At 33.5% G+C, this 18,002-nt stretch overlaps 2 protein-coding genes across 2 annotated transcripts; both read left to right on the top strand.

The window, feature by feature from the left end:
- Window positions 1-1,363: 1,363 nt before the first annotated feature.
- On the top strand, window positions 1,364-6,033 carry LOC132630617 (uncharacterized). Its single transcript, XM_060346182.1, has 2 exons — window positions 1,364-2,570; window positions 5,558-6,033. The coding sequence occupies exons 1-2, from the start codon at window positions 2,128-2,130 to the stop codon at window positions 5,793-5,795; spliced, it is 681 nt and encodes a 226-aa protein (XP_060202165.1). The 5' UTR covers window positions 1,364-2,127; the 3' UTR covers window positions 5,796-6,033.
- A 4,102-nt stretch (window positions 6,034-10,135) lies between these two features.
- Window positions 10,136-16,557, top strand: LOC132630615 (mitochondrial import inner membrane translocase subunit TIM10-like). The gene is made up of 6 exons (XM_060346180.1): window positions 10,136-10,258; window positions 10,346-10,386; window positions 10,751-10,803; window positions 12,115-12,153; window positions 12,260-12,329; window positions 16,269-16,557. The coding sequence occupies exons 2-6, from the start codon at window positions 10,351-10,353 to the stop codon at window positions 16,314-16,316; spliced, it is 246 nt and encodes an 81-aa protein (XP_060202163.1). The 5' UTR covers window positions 10,136-10,258; window positions 10,346-10,350; the 3' UTR covers window positions 16,317-16,557.
- Window positions 16,558-18,002: the final 1,445 nt, after the last annotated feature.

Raw genomic sequence — 18,002 nt, 5'->3', positions numbered from 1 at the left:
GTTTAAATTTGAATTATTTGTAAATATAAAAATATATTATTCTTTTGAACTAGACGGAAAAAAAGTGAATCACATAAATTAAAAAGTAAAAATATTAAATTAATGGTTATGTAGTTTTCTACAATTCTATGCTAAATGACAAGCCAATAATACCTACCAAACGTAAAACATAAATTATAGAATAGAATAGTACAAAAGATATAAGATCCACACTGACCCGATTGTCAGAATCAAGAACACGGAGGTTGGTCTATAATTGTTTTTCGTAAATATGGTATTAAGGTCGCAAATAAGACAATACAATACCTGAAAAAGGTAAACTTACACAATAGTCTAACAAAAATATATTCAATGATATAAAAGGGAAAAAAAGGAGTAAATAACTAGAAGGTGCACAAATGTATTGAGCGGGGAAGAAAAAAGATAATTTTTTCCTCAGTTTCACAATTTCAACAAATAACTCATAAAGATAGCCCATCATTTTTATCAAAATAATTCACTGCCCAGATTCACCAACTCCAAAGAGATTGGGAAAATATATTTAAAAAAGGAGAAAAAAGAAACCACTACTCGAATGCTTATAATTATCTTACTCCACAAACGATTACAATTTACACCAACCACAATCATTTTCACCACGAACAGAAACTATTGAAACGAGAAACTAGAAAAGTAAAAAAATATTGTAAGGACCTGTTGATTTTCACTTTTTTCAAAAATTTATTTGAAAATCAACGTTTTGTCATGAAAATTCAAATACAACAAAATACCTAAAACTCTATTTTCACTTTTTTCACTTTCAGTACATTCAAACAACTAAACATTCTTTGCAAAAACTATAAATCAAACACAACTTCATCTTCAACTTCAAAATTCTAAGGACCCGTTTGGCCATGAGAAATTTTTACTTTTTTCCGGAAAACTTTTTCACTTTATTTGGAATCAAAGTTTGGCCATGAAAATTTCAAATACAAAAACACCAAAAACCCGTTTTCACTTTTTTCACTTTCAATACATTCAAATAACCAAATATTATTTGCAAAAACTATAACCAAACACAACTCCATCTTCAACTCCAACTTTAAAATTCCAAAAAAAGTAAAAAAAAAAATGATATTCATGACCAAATGCTTACTAAATAAAATTAAAAATATTTATTTTTTCATGGCCAAACGCCTACTAAGAAAAACCAAAGTATCCATCACAGATTTTTATTTTCACTTTTCACATCTAAAAAAAAATAAAAAAATAAAAACAAAGATCTTGAATAGACGGTCCAGATAATTTGACAAAGTACTTGTTACTTCACCAACTAGAGTACAATCATTGTCATGTCTCAAAAGCGGGCCATAAAACACATCTACTCTTAACAGAACCATATGACTCTCTTTTACGTTCTTGTTTTTTTCCTCCTCAAACTCTGCTCATCACTTTCCATATAATTCTTGAACTAAAACATTTTTACCTCTCTTTGCTTTCTTTTTTGCTTTGCTGCTAAACTTTAGAAAATGGGGTGTTAATGTGTCACCTAATCCATCACTCAACTTCCTTATTTTTTCTTATTAATAGAGCTAGAAGTGAGGCATTGGGGCCTTAACTCATGCAACACTAAAAAGGGTATTAAAAAAAAAAAATCTTGGGAGTTGAAATCCTTCAAAGTTTCAACTTTTATGGTTTTAAAAAGTGTTTTCTTGGTTATGGGTTGTTGAAATGTGAAGAGAATTGAATCTTTGAAGTTGAAATCTTTCAATGTTTCTATATTTAAGGTTTTTTTTTTTTTTTTTTTGCTATGGGGTTGTTAAAATGGGGAGAAAATTGAATTTTGGAAGTTGAAACCCTTCACAGTTTTGACTTTTTAGGTTCTTTTTGCTTATTGGTTGTCAAAATGGGAGAGAATTGAATCTTGGAAGTTGAAATACCTTCAAAGTTTTGATTTTTAAGGTTTTTTTGCTTTTGGGTTGTTAAAATGGAGAGAAAATTGAATCTTGGAAGTTGAAACCCTTCAAAGTTTTGATTTTTAAGTTTTTTTTTTTTTTTTGCTGTGGGGTTGTTAAAATGGGGAGAGAATTGAATCTTGGAAGTTGAAATCCTTCAAAGTTTTAGTTTTCTTGATTTGGGTTGTTGAAAATGGCAAGTGTAGATGTGTCTCATGTTGATTTAGAGGCTGGCACCAGTGGTAGCAGTGAAGAGGGTAGTGTTTGTTTCTCTGATGCAGATGAGGGTTCTTGTTATTCTCAGTTTTATTCAACTGTTGATGGTTCAAATTATGATGATTATAGTTTTGCTTGTGCTACTGAGTCTGAGATTGGTGAAGCTATGGTAGAGTCTAGAAGAGTTTCATCTGTAGCTGAGTCTGATAGATCAGTGGATTTAGAAAATGGAAATGGTGAAACAAAGTTGCATGTTGGGAAAATTATTGAAAGAGATTGTAGGATTTGTCATTTGAGTTTGTTGAGTTCTGATACTCCTGAATCTGGTGTTGCCATTGAATTAGGATGTTCTTGTAAAGATGATTTGGCTGCTGCACATAGGCATTGTGCTGAGGCATGGTTCAAAATCAAAGGAAATAAGTGAGTAGAGCAAAACCTTAGTTAATTTTTCAAGTTTCTGCCTTTAATTTAACCTATGGTCTCTGATTTTGATGCATTAGATTGCCTATGTGATTAATCTGGATGCTTAAGTGATAGTTGTTGTTTAATTTTCTGGTCTTCAAGTATAATTGCCTGCATATTTCCTTCAATGGCTTTTCTTCTGTTCTAGATTCTTCTGCCCTTAATGGTTTTCAATGAAAATGATTTGTTGAATCTTCTGTTGGAAGTGTTTGATTTATTTGTATAATATATGGTCTCTGAATTATACATTAAGTTGCCTATGTGATCAATCCAGATGCTTAAGTGGTAAAGTTACCATCTTGAAACACATTATTATTTAATTGCTACTATGGCTTCTCTTTTTGTTCTAGATTCTTTTTCACTTAATGGTTTGCAATGAAAATGATTTGTTGAATCTTCTGTTGGAAGTGTTTGATTTTTTTATTGAAACTGGCAGTACATGATCTGTTAGAATAACCCTTTTTTTTCGGCAGGGTAACGTAAACGTTTGGTCTGTGATGTCTGTTCTCTTGGGAAAGAGATAGCATGGTTTATTTTATGGGAAAAAGAGGAAATGTTAATAAAAGAATCTGAAGGGAATAAATAAAATGAAAAGTGAGAGACTAAATCAATGGTAACTTGACAAGTATCATTAGGACTTTTAATTACTTTATGGAAAGAATTAGGATGTATTCTAATTACACCGACAATTTTCCCTACCATGCCCTCTAATTGTCTTTAGTTTCTAAGCTCTTCCTGATATTTGATATGCACTTTTGTTTTATCAAAGTGAAGATTTGACCTTAGTGGATAAAGCAATAATTTTATTTTCCCCCTCAATATGATAATATTTTGCTGTCTTCCACTCTGCATATTCTATTACTTAGATACTAGATCTTTACTTTGATTATCTATTCTCTGACAGTGACTTCTGATGTTTACACAGTCAAGATTCTAGTGTCATTTTCAGGTAGAAACTTTCATCAATGAGTCTTTTGATTTTTTAAGAAGTGCACACTAGAGACGCACGTTATTAGTACTCACTGTACAAAATGTGTGATCTCATCGGAAACGAAGTTATTTGAAATTATGGCTACTTAAATTCGTCCTTTTGCTCTGATAACGACCAAGTAATTGAAAGGATCAAATGGAATTAAAAAGCAAACAATCTTGTAAATGTGCTATATAAATTTGGACATGGAACTGCTACATTGTTTTGGACAGCTTGAAAATTTTGATTGTTGGAATCTCCAAAACTTAATTTTGATTTATTGGTCTTTGAAGAATCAAGATGCATATGCAATCTTTAACACAAAATAGTAAGGTGATATTAACAGAGAAGTAGCACTAGTTTTAAACACGATAATCCATGCTTTTCGTCTCCAATTAGAAATAGCTGAACCCTGTTGTGCATAATGAACTGCGTGTGTGCTTTTCCCAGTAAAAATGCTACTTTTGAAGATAAGGATATAATGATCAAATTCTCCTTCAGTCCTAGTATTGTGGAAAAAGTAAATATTCGCACTATGATCTGTTCTGTTTATTTTGATATTTGTCTTGAATATTTTTGTTTTGTTTTATGTTTGTGATCATTATTCAGCTATAAAGCCACTGAACGAAGTGTTCATTATTCCAACAGACCGCTGTGGTAAAACCGGTCTCCAAAACCATATTGTATCAATTGGCCATTAAAGTTTACTGACTTCATTCCTTGGTTCCGTTGCACTTTGTTTGGTAATTTTCCCATCCATACAGTTGATTTACTGATAGATCTGTGTAGTGACTAGTGAGTGAAATCTCACTGACATACGATACTTTTCAAGTGTCCATAAGTGCATTTAAGTATGTACAGACACGTGCATTTAAGTATGTACAGACATACTAACTTACAAAAATAGTTGTCGTTCTATATGAATATCTGCATACACACACACACATGTTGATTACTCTCGCTACTGCTGTCTGGTATGCTCTACTTTGGAACTTCCTCCCTTCACTGGAGGAGCTGATTTAATGTTCCTGACGTTGTATTTTGTAGCATGATCTGCATTATTAAGTCAGTAAATGTTTCTATAAAACCTCAAGAGTCGTTGACCCATTGTCATCATAAGGGTTAGTTTGTTATATTCTTACTAATTTTGTTTTGCTTGTCATTCCTTCTCAGTATGGTTGCAAGTGAATAACTGAGATTTGACCGTCAATCTGTTATGGAGTAGTATATTTTTTTCCGATGGCAACATCAATTGTCTTCTTTTCCCCCTTTTCAAAATAAATTGTCTGATAAATGCATTTCGGTTATCTTCCTGGTCAAATTTATGACTAGTTCTTGTGGAGCAACGTAAAAAAAGGGCAGCCTGGTGCACAAAACATCCCATGTTAGCAGGGTTCAGGGAAGAGCCACATAATTGTAGATTTTATCTCTTTTGAGAGAATTACATATTCTCATCATTCAGTAATTAGAAAACCTAGTTAGACAAGGACCTTGGTAGGTAATTCGACAATCATGAGAAATGACAGCTTAAGCCTTAAACTTCTGCCAAAATAGTTAGCGTAATATGCTAAGTATCTCCAGTTATATGAACAGACGTCTAGTTAGAAAACATGGAAGTGCTAAAGAGTACAAACTTGGATAGGATACCATAATCTTATGGCAGTCCTAATTTTTCGAATTTAGTTCTTCTATGTTCTAAAGGATAAGTATCTTCTGACAAAAAAGTTTGGTATTTGTTCAATCTGGGGCATCTGCACAACCCTTATTTATCTGATTCCATCTTTATGCTTCTGTGTAACTTGTGTCGACATTGGAATTCTTTCCACTCTTGTTCTTTTACATATTCCCACTCGGTTTCATCTTTTTCCAGTATGTTAAAGTTTACTCAGAAACAGTTATTGTGATTCTTCTATTAGCTCAAGTATCTGGCTATCTGCCCTTGGAATTAGTTTAACATTTGAAGTTGTTTTTTCAGGACTTGTGAAATATGCAATTCCATCGCACGCAACGTTGTTGGTCCAAATGATGTTGAGTCAGCACAGCAAACTAATGAATCAAGCGCGGTGGCTACAAGTGCAGTGTCTGCACCGGTGTCAGCAACTTCAGAAGCTCGAACTTGTTTGAATGGTCATCGGTTCTTGAATTTCATCTTAGCTTGTATGGTATTCGCGTTTGTCATCTCTTGGCTCTTCCACTTCAACATCCCATCATAGGGGGTAGTATAGGAAAGAGTTCACGTGCCATGAAATTCGAAGGCAGTTATAGGCTTATGGTGGTAAAAAGAAATGTTTAACACGTTTTTGCGGACTAGCTTTGGGAATGTATCTACCTATAGGGCAACATTTCATCTGCCTACACCTTAGATCTAGAAATCAATTTGTAAGTGTGTCATCGTCGATTTATTAACTAATATTGCCCTTTGATATTATGAAAATGCCAGCATTTGTTTTAGTTTATTATGTTCCAAGTTTAAACTTGACCCCTTTTTCATCAAATTTGGGTAGTTGATTCATGCATTTTCTTTGTAGCTAGTCCTTGTTTGGTTTTAGAGAAGTAGGGTGTTTACGACAAATTAAACGAGTTAGAAAGACTTTGAAAAAAGCAGGGAGTCGATTACTCATGAGGAGACTCGACTAATGGAAGTGAACAGGCAGAGGCGGATGGAGCATTATAATTTGAACCCCAAATTTTCGATGCGGTGTATAAATTTATATGTAAAAATTTATTAAATTTACAATAACTAGTAGATATGAACTCATAACTTTATAAATATAATGGTTTAATGCTAAAAAATTTTAAAAGTTGAACCCAAGAGTTAAATTTTAAATCCGTCTCAGTGAAATGGGAAATAATCTGAAGTACCACATCGGACATATAGAGACCAATACCAGCCTATATAAAGGGTACATATGGATGGTTGAATCGCCGAGCCTGATTACGTGTGCTTCTGACCCCGTGGAGCCAATAAACTGGCGGGAAATGTGAGGAGCGGTCCCATTTGGTTGGATCCACGTTGGTACATGCACGATTGAGTGCATTGCCTTGGAAGGAGAAAGCGCACCGTAGACTGCTTGACAGAGCGCACGGTCGTGTTTGGACGCGTCCTAAATTTGGACGGTCACTATTAACGTACGGCGGTCTTTACAGTCACTTTGGATATTGTTTTTTTTTTTTTTTTTTGTCTAGTATAATTTTTGTATGAACTAAATTTTCCGATATAAGTTGTATAGTAACTAATTCGCTTGAGATTACACAACTTATGCCGGAATTGAGACTGCACAACTTATGTCAGAAAATTTAATTCCTATAAAATTTATGCTGAAAAAGGCAAAGGTTCTCTAAAATTGTCTTACGAATTAGTTACTACACAACTTATGTCAGATAATTAAATTCCTACTGAACTTATGCACGACAAGGCAAAGATTCTATCAACTTATGCCAAGTGAATTCACCGCCTCTGCTAGGAGAAAGCGCACCGTAGACTGCTTGACAGAGCGCACGGTCGTGTTTGGACGCGTCCTAAATTTGGACGGTCACTATTAACGTACGGCGGTCTTTACAGTCACTTTGGATATTGTTTTTTTTTTTTTTTTTTGTCTAGTATAATTTTTGTATGAACTAAATTTTCCGATATAAGTTGTATAGTAACTAATTCGCTTGAGATTACACAACTTATGCCGGAATTGAGACTGCACAACTTATGTCAGAAAATTTAATTCCTATAAAATTTATGCTGAAAAAGGCAAAGGTTCTCTAAAATTGTCTTACGAATTAGTTACTACACAACTTATGTCAGATAATTAAATTCCTACTGAACTTATGCACGACAAGGCAAAGATTCTATCAACTTATGCCAAGTGAATTCACCGCCTCTGCTAGGGATCGAACCCAGAATTTCTGGTTTCGTAGATCAGTGCATAAGAATACTTTGGTCCGCAATTTTTCATTAAATGAGACGTAGAGACAAAAATTAAAGATTAAAAACATCTTTAATTTTAATTTCATAAAATTCAACGTCTCACTTTATTTTTAGTGTCTAGTCTAACCAAGTGTTTGCAAAATCCAAAAGTCTCACTTGAACACTTCTTTAATTTAATAGATATTGCATTTTTTTAAAAATGCCTTCTAGTAGCGTATTAGATTTGTTATGAACTATGGTTTATTCATTTGGTAAGATTATATAAGAATTAGGGAAATTTTGATAGTTTTTACAACTTGTGGAATTTTCATGTATCTACACCTTAGATTTAGAAATCAATTTGGAAGTGTGTCATCGTCGATTTATTAACTAATACTGCCCTCCCTTTTTTTTTTTTCCAACAACTAATATTGCCCTTTGATATTATGAAAATGCCAGCAGTTGTTTTAGTTTGTTATGTTCCAAGTTTAAACTTGACCCCTTTTTCATCAAATTTGGATAGTTGATTCATGCATTTTCTTTGTACCTAGTCCTTGTTTGGTTTTAGAGAAGTAGGGTGTTTAAGGCAATTAAAAAGCAGGGGGTTGATTACTCATGAAGAGACTCAACTAATAGAAAATGGCAAGAAAATCATTTTTTTCAGTTTTGTAACAGAAAAGTCACTTTATTTTTGTCCTTCTTTATTTTGTAACAAAAAAAATCACTTACTCACTATACTCAAGTGAAATTTTCGGCCATTTATCTGACGTGATAATATTTTACCTTTGTTAAGATTACCCATCTCACTAATGGATTTACATCAAGCTAAAGTACACAAAACTATATTCATCTGTATATATCCAAAATAACTTCCATACATTCTCTCTGATGGGATTCAAAATTTCAAATCACAGAAGGTAAAGAATGACCTCTATTATCCCAAATTGGCAAACATCTTGTTCTCAAAAAGAAAGAAATGCAAAGTGCACAAGTATGGGAACTACTCTCATGTACCACATCGGATGTATGGAGACCATTACCAGCCTATCTAAAGTAAACATACAGACCGATTCACTGCCGAGCCCAGTTACGCGGGCTTATAACCCGAGTGGGGGTAATAAAATGATGGGAAATTTAGGTTTGGTCATGCATGGACTCGTGCTATACGTACGCCATCGGATTGCGTGCTTGAAAGAGCGGAAGCGCACCTAGACCAGACTGACTTGGCAGAGCAGGGTGGTGAAAAGTTTGCACGTCCTAATTTGGACCATCATTTTTTATTTCGTAAAATTCAAAAGTTTTACTTTATTTTTTAATGCATAAAATTCAAATCATTAAATGATAAAAATATATCTACAAACATAGATAAATATTAAACTAGACTTGACAGAGTAGGATCGTGAAGTTTGCACGTTCTAATTTGGACCATTATTTTTTATCTCCATAAAATTTATGAGGCTAAAGTCTAAATACATCTTTAATTTAATATCGTAAAATTCAAAAGTTTTACTTTATTTTTTAATGCATAAAATTCAAATCATTAAATGATAAAAATATATCTACAAACATAGATAAATATTAAACTAGACTTGACAGAGCAGGATCGTGAAGTTTGCACGTCCTAATTTGGACCATCATTTTTTATCTCCATAAAATTTATGAGGCTAAAGTCTAAATGCATCTTTAATTTAATATCATAAAATTCAAAAGTTTTATTTTATTTTTTAGTGCATAAAATTCAAATCCTTAAATGATAAAAATATATCTACAAACATAGATAAATATTTACCTTAAATCGAGGAAAAGCCCCCGACAAATCAAATGTATTGTGGTGTAATTCGTGTTAAAGTGCTCTCCTGCGAGAGAACTAGAACCGTGCCTTCCCGAACTTGAGGTTGTGCTCAATTCACCCACCATTCTGGTTCCGGAATTAGAACAACCTCTCCATCCTGGTATCCAAAGGAGGACAGTTTTTTTTCTTTTTTTCTTTTTTTCTTTTTTTCTTTTTAGTGCCTAGCCAAACTAAGTAAGCATTTGGCCTTGCAATATGAAATCGTGATTTCATATTTTAATTTTAAAGTAGCGTTTATTTATAAAAAATTACACAAGATTTTTCAACTTTAAACTCCAGATTCTCCAAATAGTAGGATTTGGGATTCCAAATATTGATTTCAAAATTTTAATTATTCCATAAAGTTTTCATGTTTATGAGAAAAAAATATACAATTTAAGAAATTCAAATTTCATATCCAAACGAAACTTCAGCTTAAATCAACTTGATTTCAAATCATGTCCAAACGACGCCAATTTATATGACACTCTTTCTTTTTTAGTTAGCCAAAAAAGAATGACACTTTTCGATATTTATTAACAATTTAACTTAAAATACTCATTTTACCTTAATAAAATAATTAATAACCACATAAATATCTATAATTCATTTTAGACCTTACTTTCTTTCTTAAACTCCATGTCAAGTCAAATACCATCATCATAAATTGAGACGGATTAAAGTAATAATTATTAATTATTGTTTTTGGGATAAAAAGAAGTTAAGTTTTAAAAAAGGAAAAAAAAAAAAAAAAAAAAAACGTAGGTTTTTTTGTCTCAACATCGTAGGTTTGACTTTGAGTGACAAGTTAAACTCAATATCATTAAACATTAGTTTAACCTCAAAACTCAAAACCCTTGCAGTCTTTTTCTCTTCTTGCGCCTCTCATTCTTCCATCCACGCTATACAACTAATTCCAAGATTTTATTTCTTCCAACCTAGAAAAGGTATGTAATTATCTTATAAACTTCATATTATTTTGTTGGGTTTTAATTCTTACATGTAACCTAATCTTTCTTTACTTACTTTTCCAGTTCTAATGGCTGCTGTTCCTTCACAGATGGAAAGAGAACAGGTTTTTTTTTTTTTTTTTTTTTTTTCACTATATACTCCCTGTGTCGCAATTTATGTGATACAATTCGGATTTCGAGAGTCAAACTTCTTTATTTTGACTGTGATTTCGTACATACAATCTTTAAGTTTTCCGAAAAATAGAAATTACATAAAAAGTACTGTAACAATAATTTAAAGGGCATACTAATAAATCCCGGTCAAAGATTTTCTTGTTTGACTATCGCAAAAACAAAAAGTATCATATAAATTGAGTCAAAGGGAATACTATTTATTGTTTCTGCCTTAATGGGTGTCTGTTTCTGATCTATTAATGTTAATTTGAAACTCAAAATCTTGTTTTTTTTGTTTTGTTTTTGGCTGAGCAGATATTCTCTATGGCAGAAAAAGAGATGGAGTACAGAGTTGAAATGTTTAACAAGTAGGTACCTTTTTAGCTTTCTTGAATGTTTGGGAATATACCCATTTGTGTGAGTTTGCTTAGACAATCAAATTGTATGAGGATGATTGGTCAATGTGCAGTAATGTACATTGAACAATTAGGGGTCGTTTGGTAGGGTGCATAAGAATAGCACTCAATAGGGTGTATTAGTATTGCTAGGATTAGTTATGTGGATGTTATTTTTTATCGATTGTTTGGTTTCTTGTGTTAAATAACATGCATTGCATAATTTATAAATAATGCTGAATAGAATAGTATTAGTATTGTTAATGTCATGGTTTTCTATAAGTATAGTACTGAATAGGGTGTATAAGTAATACTGGTATAAGTTGTACCAAACTTAAATTTCCAACCAAACATTGTATAAAATTTAGTACCGGCATTATTCTACTTAATACACCCTACCGAGCAACCCTTTACACTTGTAGTTTTACATGAAATAAGTAAGTGCCACACAATTTTATGCTGATTCTTTGTTATACATAATATTTTGCTTTAACATTTGGGCTGGGATTGATGGTATTTGTCCTTTTGAATATCAAAAGATCCAGATATATTGTAGAGGAAGACCTGCTATGCATTGTGTAAACCTTCTTTAACTAGTTATAGTGGGGACACTTTTGAGTGGGGACACTTTTGCTTATTTATTTTAAGTTTTATAGACACCTTTCACATGTGACCTTATTCTTTTTCTTTGGACAAGCACACAAACAATATTTTGTTGATGGGTGGTGCAAGATTCGAGCATAGGATATTGTGTAAACCGCTTCATAAATGGACACTTCTGTTTGTTTAACTTTTTGAAACTGGTAACTGTATCTGTTTGTCTAATTAAGGTTTTTAAATGTGTAAACATGCCCTGATCATGTCCCTCGAAAGGTGCTCTGGGAACATATATAGTACAAAACTCTTAATATAATGTTTGGAAGTAATTTTTTTCTCTGCATAAAGGTAGTGTTATCTGTTAACCTGGTACCACGTTATAAATTCACGTTATAGGACCTGGTGTAAACCGCTTCACGAATGGACACTTCTGTTTGTTTAATTTAAGTCTTTAGATGAATGCCCTGATAAAGTGCTTTAAAACGTGCTGTGGAAATATAACAAATCTTAGTTTATAAGATATACTACAAAGCTCTTAATATGATGTTTGGAAGTAATCTTTCTCTCTGCATAAAGGTAGTGTTATCGATTTTTCTAGCTTTTGTTTTGCCTTGCTGGGCTCTAGTTCGTATTTCTCATCCTGACCACTTCTCTAAGTTCTTACCTGCTCTTTTTTCCGTAATTCAGGCTTACGCATACATGCTTCAAGAAATGCGTCGAGAACAAGTATGTTACTCCTTCTTCTTATGCTTGTGGCCTAATATGAAGTTTGTGTATCATTTCTCAAGAATTAGTTTCTTGACTGACAATGCATTTGTAAATGGATTTTCAGGTACAAGGACTCGGAGTTGAACATGGGTGAAAATAATTGTATTGACCGATGTGTTTCGAAGTACTGGCAGGTAAACCATCATTCTCACTTCACTAAATCTTGGAGTTAACCTGGTACTACATAATAAGTACACATGATTTACATTCAAGTGGTGAAATTACTATATCTTCCTATTTGGTCTGTCTAATGGAAATGGGTTGAACTTTAGATTGAGTAGTTATATTTAATTTTTAAGAGAAGAGTTATCTTTTCTATTGACAAATCCTGTGGCTTTTGGTAGTTCTAAGATATATTTTGACCAAATTACTCGAATAGAATAGATCACAGTTGATTAAATATGGATTTTATCATCTTTATAAATAATTACTGAAGCGAATGAATAGGTTAGAATGGAGAAAGATATGCATTGTTTTGCAGTTCATATGAGATACATCAGGGTATATACGCTTGTTCCAATACCTCTAGTGACCCCTTGAAGGTCCGGGCTCACTAGTTATTGGTTACAAAGTATAAACACCACAGTAAAGGTAAATACAAGAAGAATAGACAGTTCCTGAACTAACTCTCTTTTAATCGAGGACACTTATTCAAAGCCAAACCATGAATGAAGGAACAACCTAAGCGACCTTGCAAAAAAGGAATCAATTCTAACAAACTGCATAGCAAAAGGTCAAACACTAACAAACAGTAACGTGTGCACTGCTACACCGCCTCAAGGTAGGCAGTGTACAACAGCACCTAAATTGAATATGGGGCTGAAGGATGGTTTAGGAAGAGCCTTTGTGAGAGTGTTTGCTAGTTAATCTGGATCATGTATGTGTACAACTTAAAACCTGCTTTTGCTGCATTTTCTTTCAAACATAATGGAATCCACTATAATGTGTTTTATTCGACTGTGGGAGAACAATATTTTCACGCAAGTATGTGGCACCGACATTGTCACAGTATATAATTAGAACTTGGTGAAGTTGAGTTGCAACTATGCCAAAAGGTTTGGGTTACCTTTGACTCAAAAAAAGAGGAAAAAAAACTATGCGAAAGGGTCTCTTGGCCAAGTAGTTTAAGCAAGTGTACTTGCAACTCGATATACATCTTCGGTAGAGGAGCGAGCTATTATGTGTTGTTTCTTGGATTACCAGCTCATCGGATTATGACAAAAAAACAGAAGATAGCTAGTAGTTGAGGTCTATTTGTGACATACTAAGTCCAATCAGCACCATATAGATAGATGAAATTGTTACTGCGTGTTTAACATAAACCAAACTGAATAGTGCCTCAAAGATACTGAATTATCGATTTGAGAGCTTGCCAGTGAAACTTAGAGGAGGTTTGCTTAATTTGTGACCGTTTGTTTACTCACTAGTACTCATTCAGTGTTTAGCAAGAGTTTGTAAAGGTAAATACTTGAAGAATTTTAGCAAGTGTTTTAGCGAGAGTTTTATATCACTAGATTGCAATGATTCATGTTCTCATTATGCAGTATGTCATTATATAGTTGGAGTGGGACAAAATAACGCTATTTACACTCTGAGGTACTTCAACACGTATAAAATAGTTGAGGTTGCCAAGAATCTTTTCTTGAGCAGCAAGCAGCAAGGAAAGAAATGACTTGGTTAACACCTGAACTCTCGCTTCCAGTGATGATAATATCACCCACATAGATGAGCAGGTACACGGTATCATTGTACTGATAAGGATAAAGAGCGGAGTATCAGATCCAAATTTTACAAATTGCAAAGATAGCAGGTGATGCATGAGTTTGTTGTACACGCACGAGGAGCTTGCTTGAGACTATAGATTGCCTTTTTTAGACGACACAAATGGGCGGGAAATCCAGAGATTGTTCCATATATACCTTTTCAGCAAGATGACCATGGAGAAAAGGTATTACTGACGTCTAGTTATTGTAGAAGCCAATTTAATTTTATTGCAATTAGAGTATCACAGTTGGTTTGGTTACTAGACTGAACGTGGAGTTAAAATCAATACCAGGACGTTGAGTGAATCCCTTTGAAATGAGTCATGACCTTATAACGATCTATCAAATCATCAGCTTTTTGCGTGATCTTGTACAACCACTTGCAAGAAACAATATTTTAAAAATGATCACGTGGTGCCAATTCCCACGTCTGATTTTGCATCAATGCATCAAACTCAGTAGAAAGGGAAGTTTGATTCATTGACGAAAGACCAAAGGTGGGAATTTTTACCACCTGATCCTTCTAAAAAATTGTTTCTTGTGAGTGGTTGTATAGGATCAATCAGAAAACTGATACTTCAATAGATCGTTATAAGGTAGACGCATCAAAAAAGGATTAACTCAATGTCTGTGCTGATTTTTGCTCCATAGTCAGCCTAGTAATCAAACCAACTATTGTTCCTGTGATATTTTCTTTTGCAGTAAAACTTAATTAGCCAATTTTCAAATTGATCAGGATCGCTGGATGGCTGAAATGTAGTCGGTGAATCTATATGTATATCGATATGTATAGTGGGATCGTATTAAATAAAGAGTATGTTATTATTTTAGATTTAACCAATTTGATGAATTACTCCTAAAGGTTGACATCAAACTAGTGCTAGTTCACCTCAAACTAGTGCTAGTTGATGAGAGTTACTTCGGAAACAAAAAAGTAAAGTCAAATTTCTCTGGGGTATTATCTCAATTCCAATAAAAGGCAAAAGTCATGTGCCATCTTTAAAAGGTGATCTATTGTCTCAAACAAGCTCCCTGTGCATGGAACAATGAACTCAAACTGATTTGCTATCTTTGGAATTTGTAAAATCTAAGTTTGATACTTCGATTTCATTCGTCATTAGTACCACGCCACTGTGTAACTGCTACTCTATGTGGATGATATCTTAATCACAGGAAGCGAGAGTTCAGTTGTTTTGACCCGTTCATTTACTTGTTGCTCGTTTCTTCGTAAAAGATTTTTGGCAACCTTAACGATTTTCTAGGTGTTGAAGTACTTCAATATGTAGATGACATTATTTTGTCTCAATCCAACTATTTCAATACATACTGCATGTGGAGAACATGAGCTATTGCAATCCATACTAAAACTCTAAATAAGTGCTCCAAGATAATTTGGGTGTGAAAGCAACTGATGCAACCAGATACAGGAAGTTGTGGTGCATGTGCATGGGAAATGGTGCCTTCCCTTGTGGTTAAAGTTATAACTTCCATTTAGTTTGATCAGAAGTTGTGAAGTGAGTTAAATTGGGAATGTTATGAGCAGTAACAATTCTAGTATTGTTTGTCATTTTGTGTAGGGTGAAAGGAAATAAAGAAGGTAAGGATATTTTACTCGTTATAGCTTTTGGGCTCTTGACTCCCATATAAACACCAAAGTAAAGGTGAATAAATTTGATGATCTTAGTGAACCAGCTGGCAATATTAAATACAAGAAGAGTTTTTCCTAACCTAACTCGTTTGACGGAGGAGATTATTCGAAGCTGAAGAATGAATGATCAACTCCACTGGACAGGAAGAACCTAACAAATTGCTAAGAAAACGTCAAGCTGTAACATTTGCGCTAATACAAATAACATTCAAATCACGTGTCAGGTTTATTAGACTAAGACAGGTTTTTGGACAATATTTGACTTAAAATTGTATAAAGGTTTGTTTAGATTGATTCTTTGTTTTTTGAACATGAACACTTGAATAAAAGAATTTGTGGAAGTTGAAGATTTGCGAATGGAAACCATGATTTCACTTGATATATACATTCAAATCAATATTCCAATATTTCATTGAAGTTCTAACACTGAATTTTAGTATGTAGGCCTACTTGAACTTAGTCCCTTGTATATACATACTGCTGTTTTAAGTGCCCCCCTTCCTATTCATTAAATCTCTTCCCATCTAATTACTGCTAGCCAAAATTAGATAGCTCGGTATTTATGCTCCTGAAACTTCAAGCTATTTAGTTGAGGTTGTTACACTTCTGTTTTCTTCAAGATCCAACAATAACTAAGCACGCCATTTAAATCTTGTCTGCAGGTGACTAACCTAGTGGGAACGCTTCTTGGGAACACTAAGCCCATGTAACATTTCCCGTTGTCTATTTCACGGTGTTAGAATAATCTATCAGGTAGAACCAAGAAGGAAGAAATTGATAATCCGTTTCTTTATTGCCAAGGATGCTGCATCTTGAACAAATTCTACTATATTTAGAAATTTATTTCTTTTTTACTTCTTGACAGTAAAGACGATCTGAACCAATGTGTAATGACTATTGATGATTTTTTGTGATACAAAAAGTCAATTTCAGCTTTTGGCCAGAATGTCAGATTGTGGTGTTGCAATGAATCAAATTTCTTTTTCCGATATGCTTTGAAATGCTTTTCTTTGAGCCGAGGGTTTACCGGAAATAACCTCTCTACCTCGCAAGGTATGGGTAAGGTCTGCGTACACTCTATTCTCCCTAGACTCTCACTTTGTGCAATTACATTGGGTATGTTTGTTTGTTTAATGAATCAACTTCACAGTTATCAGTGTCTATGGTTTAGTATGTTGCCAAGTTTTTGTTCTAGTTCTATATTGTTGTTTTCGATAGATAGTATACATGTCTTTTTAGCTGTGTATGGTGGGAATTTTCAAAATTGATAAGGACTTGGAGTGAGAGTTGTGAGAATGCCTCTATAATAGGCTATGCACCTTAAAAAAGTTTAGGTGTATCCCAGTTTCTAGTATGGATACATCTATTTTTTGTTAATATTCTGCATATATCCCACAAAGATAATTATATCTCCATTCGATGTGGATACTCGAATGGTAGAGGGGTTGGTTCATTATTCACTTAATCTAGAACCATGCACCATTGGTACTTGGGAATTTACCGGTTGAAAAAAAAAAAAAAAGATTCATCGTCGAATCTGTTTTATGGACATTCTAACATTCTGGAGAGAAATCTTTTAGGTGGTTTGGGCTATAAATTGGAAATGAGCAAATCTACACGTATAAAATTTACTCGTGTGCATCCGAAGGGTAGCAGTTGCGAATTCACATGTCATTATATATATATATATATATATATATATATATATATATATATATATATACTTTTTCTGTCCCATTATCGCACAAGACTAGTAGATAGTCTCGTTATCCGTTCTTATTAGTAGTCGCATTATCGCAATACAATTTTGTGCTCCGATTTCTGCTATTATCTGCTATTTCCTGTGCTTTGATTATCCTGTGGTTTCTGTGTCGCTTGCATTATTTCATTTCCTTATCGCTTTGAATCTTTTAGCCTTATCTGACTTCATTTTATGCTTTTTATTGAGCTGAGGGTCTTTCAGAAACAGCCGTCCTACCTTGGTAGGAGTAAGGTCTGCGTACACTCTACCCTCCCCAGACCTCACGATCTGGGATTTCACCGGGTTGTTGTTGTTGTTGTATACTTTTTCTGTCCCAAAAAACAGTTTTACTTTCCTTATTAGTTTGTCTCAAAGAGATTGACATATTTATATATATTTAAAAATAAGATTGACATATTTATATATATTTAAAAATAATTTACAATCATATAAATATCTAAAATTTATTTTGAATAACACATTTTAGAATTTTTTCTTTAAAACAATTTCGTGTTTCTAAGTCAAACTAAGAGATGGGGTGAGTAGTAGAAAAAGCACGGGGAGAACAGAAAGATGTGCCTTTTGTGCTGGGATCACATGGGTTTGTTCACACTGATGGGACTAGGGATGATATTAGGGGATTGCCCTTAGGCAA

The sequence above is a fragment of the Lycium barbarum genome, chromosome 3 (genome assembly GCF_019175385.1).
Source record: "Lycium barbarum isolate Lr01 chromosome 3, ASM1917538v2, whole genome shotgun sequence".
Classification (NCBI taxonomy): domain Eukaryota; kingdom Viridiplantae; phylum Streptophyta; class Magnoliopsida; order Solanales; family Solanaceae; genus Lycium; species Lycium barbarum.
The sequence above is the reverse complement of the archived record's forward strand: the minus strand, read 5'-3'. Positions and strand labels throughout refer to the sequence as shown.

Excerpts from the sequence above, each read along its gene's own strand:
- LOC132630617 (XM_060346182.1), top strand. The coding sequence starts at position 2,128 with ATGGCAAGTGTAGATGTGTCTCATGTTGATTTAGAGGCTGGCACCAGT. Across the intron at positions 2,571-5,557 it reads TTCAAAATCAAAGGAAATAA|GACTTGTGAAATATGCAATT; the intron begins GTGAGTAGAGCA and ends TTGTTTTTTCAG.
- LOC132630615 (XM_060346180.1), top strand. The coding sequence starts at position 10,351 with ATGGCTGCTGTTCCTTCACAGATGGAAAGAGAACAG. Across the intron at positions 10,387-10,750 it reads CACAGATGGAAAGAGAACAG|ATATTCTCTATGGCAGAAAA; the intron begins GTTTTTTTTTTT and ends TTGGCTGAGCAG. Across the intron at positions 10,804-12,114 it reads AGAGTTGAAATGTTTAACAA|GCTTACGCATACATGCTTCA; the intron begins GTAGGTACCTTT and ends TCCGTAATTCAG.